General features: G+C 30.6%; 1 protein-coding gene across 2 annotated transcripts in view; it reads left to right on the plus strand.

The window, feature by feature from the left end:
- The window catches only part of LOC110038299 (probable pyridoxal 5'-phosphate synthase subunit PDX2), a 16,026-nt gene extending 12,761 nt beyond the window's left edge, over positions 1-3,265 (plus strand). Inside the window, exons 6-7 of one of the 2 annotated variants that reach the window (XM_020743094.1) lie at positions 2,104-2,201; positions 3,020-3,265. In XM_020743094.1, coding sequence (XP_020598753.1) covers positions 2,104-2,201; positions 3,020-3,149 — 228 coding nt within the window. In that variant the 3' untranslated portion in view covers positions 3,150-3,265. The remainder of the gene's footprint in view (positions 1-2,103; positions 2,202-3,019) is intronic. The other variant, XM_020743102.1, reaches the window with a different exon arrangement.
- The last annotated feature ends 2,999 nt before the right edge of the window (positions 3,266-6,264 follow it).

Here is a 6,264-nt window from a genome sequence, read left to right on the forward strand (position 1 = left end):
AATATTTTCCTATTTCTGTTGGATTACATTAGGGATCGGCTTTAAGCCCATATCTTTTTGCTTTAGTTATGGATGGTCATACTGGACATCTACAGGAGGATGTACCTTGGTGTATGCTTTTTGCTAATGATATCCTTCTCGTAGATAAAACGAGTGAAAAAGCTCAGAAAAGCTTGAAATATGAAGGTCTACATTGGAGTCTAAAGGCCTTCATTTAAGTAGAACTATAACTGAATACATGGTATGTAATTTTAGTAGTAGTAGCTTTAGTGACAGAAGTGTGACTTTGGATGATCAAATTATTAAAAGGTGTGAACGATTTAGATAACTTGGGTTCGTTGTTCAAAGCGATGGTGATATAGATGGAGATGTTAATAGTAGAATTCAAGTTGGTTGATTGAAGTGGAGGAATGTTTCGGGCCTTTTGTGTGATAGAAAAGTACTGCTTAGACTGAAAGGAAAATTTTATAAGACGGTGGTGAGACTTGCAATGCTCTATAGCGCTGAATGTTGGCCTTTAAAAGAGAAGCATAATAATAAGTTAAGTGTTGCCAAGATGAGAATGATTAGGTGGATGAGTGGCTTTTCACTTAGAGACAAAAGACGAAATGAATATATCCGTGATAGGGTTGACGTAGCTCCTGTGACGAACAAAATTAGAGAAAGTCGCCTTAGATGGTTTGGTCACATTAAATGCCGACCATCTAGTGATCCGATTAGGACAGTAGATGTTTTAGATTCGACTTGTGTTAAGAAAGGCAAAGGTAGACCTAGGAAGACTTAGGCTTATTGTATAAAAAATGATCTTAATTTACTAGAACTAAATGAAAATATGACACTAAATAGGACGCTATGGAGAAAAAGTATTCATGTAGCCGACCCCACGTAGTGGGATTAAGGCTTTATTGTCGTTGTTGTACAAGTGCCTACGGAAAATGAATTTGATGAAAACAAATTATTAAGTATTACAAGAAGTCAGTTTTATGGTTCTGCTTATAAGTTTATGTCCATTGGAGAGGAGAGATGATCTTATTTCTCATAAAGAAACCAACCAAATATACAAATAAGAGGGGCACAAGCCAACATAATTTCCCAAATCAAAATACACCCTGTTTCACTAGAAAGAACTCTAAATCTCTAAAGCCAAACAAAAGTGAAACTAATAGAGTGGTTAAAGTAAAAATATTAGAATTCACCCCCTTAAAAAATCCCTCAAAAGGATACCTTCCTGTATCTTTATGAAATTGCTGCAAGGTTTATGCCATAATTATGCTTCAGCTGTATCATAATAATTCTCCTTGGTCATAGAAAATATTTTTTGCTTGCGTCATTTGTTCTTTCTGTTATGTGTCTTGATCTTAAACCTCTTTATTTCTAGTATGTATTTTATTCGGGCATTTAGATACATACCACCCAATTCTTATGTATTTATATGTCCAACATCTATACTTAAATTCTTACATTTTTACCACCCAAATCTTTATTATCACATAAAAAGTACCACCAATTTAACTTTTAAAAAGTGAAAAAACACCTTTTCATGCAAACAGAAGTTGGCATGAATGTAAAATTGAAGTCTAAGTGTTAGATATGTAAATACATAAAAATTGAGTGGTATTTATGTAAATATTACAATTTTATTTTTTCTTGTTTATCATAAACCTGTCTAAGTAGTATCATGATAATCTATATTTAAGATGTTAAATATGTTTTCATTTTATATTAACCTATGAACAAGTTAAAATAAAAAAGAATAAAATTTAAGAAAAAATCATCCCAAATGACCGCTGGTTATTTAAAACCTAGAGAAATCACTAACCCTTCGATTATTGAAAGCATTACGAGACAATAAAAGCTTAAATAGTCCCAACTTTGTTATTGACTCTTATTCACACCATTATAAGCTTTGCAAAACAGCTTCTAAGGAACCTTCTTGTGAGTTTTGGCTATTTGAGAAAGCTGTAATAAAATTTGAATGTCTACTTTTCCATTTATAAAAAATGAAGTAAATTTCCCAGATTGCAATGAGCGCAGAAGATTCATCACTTTAAAATATAAAAGTTAATTTCTTATATGTAATCTGATTAGGGTTTTGCTTCATAGGCTATAACAGAATCTCTGGGGAAAGTGATAGTTGCCGTGAGGCAACGGAACATACTTGGGACTGCTTTTCATCCTGAGCTGACTTCCGATATCCGATGGTAAGCTATTTGAAATCATTTATAACAATGAATGTTATAATCATATTGACCTCGAGGGACAACCATTATGTCAATGTTACTCAACGAGTAATTAAGGAGAGACTAACAAAATGGAAATTTATGTACATACCACACAATTCTTATGCATTTACATATATAACACCCAAAGTTTGTTTACATATAGAAAGAGAGCATCAAATCGGTCCACTGACTCTTTACTGGAGGCCATTTTAATCCCAAAATTTATAAAAATGTCAATTTAGTCCCTAGACTTTTTTAATATGAGTTGAAATGGTCCTTTATGAGGACTGTTTTAGCCCTCATTGAAACAGTTTTGGGACTAATTTAGCACTTAAACTATTAGACTAAAATGGCCCCATGTAAATAGTCAGGGGACTATTTTGGCGCTTCACTGTACATTTATTACACCTTGGTATCATAGGCCTATGCATGAATAAGTATATTTTACTTTTAAAAAGATAGTGATAGTGGTATTTTTTTATGTAATGTTTAATGATTTGAGTGGCATGTATGTAAATATGAAAGCTTGGGTGTCAGATAGGTAAATACATAAGAATTGTGTGGTATGTATATAAACGCCCCTTGAAAAAGGAGAGATGGAAGAGAAAGAATACATGGATTTCTCTACATATTCTTTACTTTTCATTTCTCTCTTTTTTGTGTGTGAAAAAAAAAAAACGAAATGAATTGATTACTCATGTATTGTACTTATATTAGAGCAAATTTAACTGGTAAATAACCCATTCTATTCAAGTTTGGGTCAGGATAATCTTGTTAACATCCTAGCTTTTCTTTAGCAGGCATAGTTACTTTTTGAAGATGAGAAAGGCGAGTGATGAAACTAACTTGCTGTGCTTGGACTTGTCAAATCAAAATTCTTATTATCATATTGGCAGAAGACCTTCTGACCTGCCCATTTTTGAATAGTATTGTATTACATGAATGATTATCCAGTTTCGTATGATTAATGCCTCATGTGAAATTCATCATTTACTCTAATACTTTGCTTTAAAAGGTTAATATTTGATTCAGCATTTTTTGTTCATCAAACATCTATTCTTGTCACGCTCAACTTAGTGTTACTGTACAGGCTCATTAATTTTGTCTTTTGATATATATGCTTTACCATTTAACTTGCATAGCTTGTTCTATTTAGGAACTTGGAACTTATAAATATTAATGAATTTTTTTTTTTTTTTGGAAAGTGCATTATAATTTGGATAAAATGGGTAATGGGAGAAAGGTTAATGCTGGTCCCTATGAGAAGCGTTTTGGTTTGTATGACTGTTTTGTTGCTGTTGTGATGCAAATTGTGTATTAGTGGTGTGTGCATATCATTTACAAAGAATTCATTTGGTTATGATTTGTTTAAATTATATGAAGTATATTTGGAATTTTAAGGTGGTATCGCGAACATAGAAATATATATAATAATTAGTATTTTCTGTAAGAATGTGACAATTTTATTGTATAAGATAAAGCTACAACAAAGCATAAGCATAACAATGAAATGAAGGACAAGTATAAGCTATAATACCAACAACAACAACTGAAGAACACACCTATACCATTAAATGGATGCAATCAAAGTGTTTACAACTATGCATGTTACAATCCAAACCTAATTTCGTCCTTTCAGGTAGGAGGAATGAATCAATTTAAGTACTTGGTAGCAGGGAAAATCTCATTTTATTTCTCTATTTTATGGATTTATATCATCTTTTATCATTAAATAATTTCAACATTCATAGGACATGGATTATCATAAATTACATATCTTCTAGCGTTCTATAGTCACTAATTACTAAAAGCATTCCAGCATTTAGGATCAGCAAAAAACTTTCTTACATTATGCTAGAATTTATAATCCAAGAAAGTTGAGGCATGACATACATCATTTTACAGAGTTGTCTACTTAGCCAAAATATTGATATTTAATATCAATAGAGGATATCACTCATTATCAATGCTCTCATCACACTCTAAAAAATGGTCTATATGTTTGTTTTATTATCCAAAATGCAGCCTGCTAAAGTACTACCATGATTAATCACTTCCAATATATAAGTATAATAACTACTTACACAAATTAACATTATATAATTTAAGGATAATTGATCTATCGATTTTTTTTCCATCTCCAATGAACAAAACATGTATGATTGCGTGACAAATAAGATTCTATGGTAGCGTTTTTTTCAGTGGACAGAGATTGATAGGAAATCAGTAAAATTGCCAAAAATGTTGATTCCTGGTGGATTTTCATAGGTATTCTATCAAAAATTTTCACTTAAAATCACTATTTTCTTACGCTGTATGATGCGAAAGTATCTCTTCTTCATCTTCTGTTCTGGATAATAAGACTCCTCGGAATGGCTTGAGTCTAAAAAACCCTTCTTTGTGTTGAATCAAAGATGTGAACCAACTTCTACCTATTGGAAACTTATATGTCTCAAAACTAAATAAAATTTGTTTGGCATTTTTTTTTATTATTGAAGAAAATTCTTCAGGATGAATATGTCAATCTACATTTTACTGATTTTCATAGATTTATTTTAGGATTTGTTGGTCTTTATTACCTATTAAAATCTACCATAACACTGTAATGTGGGGTTCCTATGAAACCCACGTCTTTTTTTTTATTTATGATTCTTGGCCATTTTTATGTGATTATGTACTTCATTTATTTACAACTCATATAGCTTCCCATTATTAAGCCAAAGCTTCACCTTAGTGATCTTGACTATTTAGATCTCCAAACCATGTTTTGAGGAGACTTCATTTCCTCATTGAAGTGAAATAGCTCAAGCATGTCATTCTTAAATGATCGTGTACTCCGGCATCACACATGGGATGTAACGAATCATGGTTTAGACCCATAGAAAATCATTATCACCCCCAACCATATTTTATATTCTCTATCATTTCGGAAAAATCTCTAGCATATATATTCACAATCTGTTTCCCTGCTATTGATTTTCTTCCACTTTGCAGAATGGTGCTTTATTCTTCCAATATTAACAATCATTATTTAATATATTTCTCATAGTACCCATTTTAAGTGGGATTCTTTTTAGTATTATATGTACAATGAAATAGTTTCTCTTGAAATGTAATTGTATAATTACACATACCTGATGCAAAGCTACTTAACATATTGGTTTTCTGGCTTTTATTTGAATCAAATTCAAACACAACAAGATTACTTTAGGGGAGGATATTTAAAGTGGGATTGTGTGCAGTTTGGTAAGTTTCACCACCCCAATCTTTACAGCTTCATTTTATCATTTTATTGAACTTGTTTCTTAACATTTATAATGTTTATGTTATATATTATGCTCATTTTCTTATGTCTAGTTGATTTGAATCACTGTGGATGATGTTTATGGTCTATCTATTCATTTATTTTTTGTATTTTTACAAATGGATTTCATATTTACATTTATTCAGTAACACTTGTGTTTCACTAATCTGTTGATCTTTTTGGCTCAGAAATACACATTCACTGGTGGTTTTCTTAGCTGCTTCTTTTATTACCTTTTGGTGCATTATTGCCTTATTTTGTGATTTCCTTGTGCTTTTAGGGTTCTCTTTTGTTTTTTTTTTATTTTTTTATTTTTTGCTTTTATTTTTAATAATGTGTATGCTTGACAATTTTTTCATATATTTTTATATTTGATTTTTAAAAATGAATGTACTTGTTTTTAAATGAACTTCATAATTATTTATGTTTTTATATATTATTTCAAATCAAAATATAAATATAAAATATAAACTAATAATGATCCCAATTAATCTCTGCAGTATCAATTGTAACTTGCCTGTGTTTTGAAATTTGATTTGAATTGACTTTGGTCGAACCAAAGTGTTGGTTTTCTCTGTGCTATGATTGATTGGTAGTATTTTAGTGTCACGATTACAATAAAATATATATGTGAAAATTTATTTATTTTTTTAGAAATTTTTTTATTAGTGATATTTTTGATGTGATGTTGAAAATGCTACCGTCATGTTTGTGAATTTTAAAATTTAGTTGTTAGAT

The sequence above is a fragment of the Phalaenopsis equestris genome, unplaced genomic scaffold (genome assembly GCF_001263595.1).
Source record: "Phalaenopsis equestris unplaced genomic scaffold, ASM126359v1 Scaffold000002, whole genome shotgun sequence".
In the NCBI taxonomy this organism is placed as follows: Eukaryota; Viridiplantae; Streptophyta; class Magnoliopsida; order Asparagales; family Orchidaceae; genus Phalaenopsis; species Phalaenopsis equestris.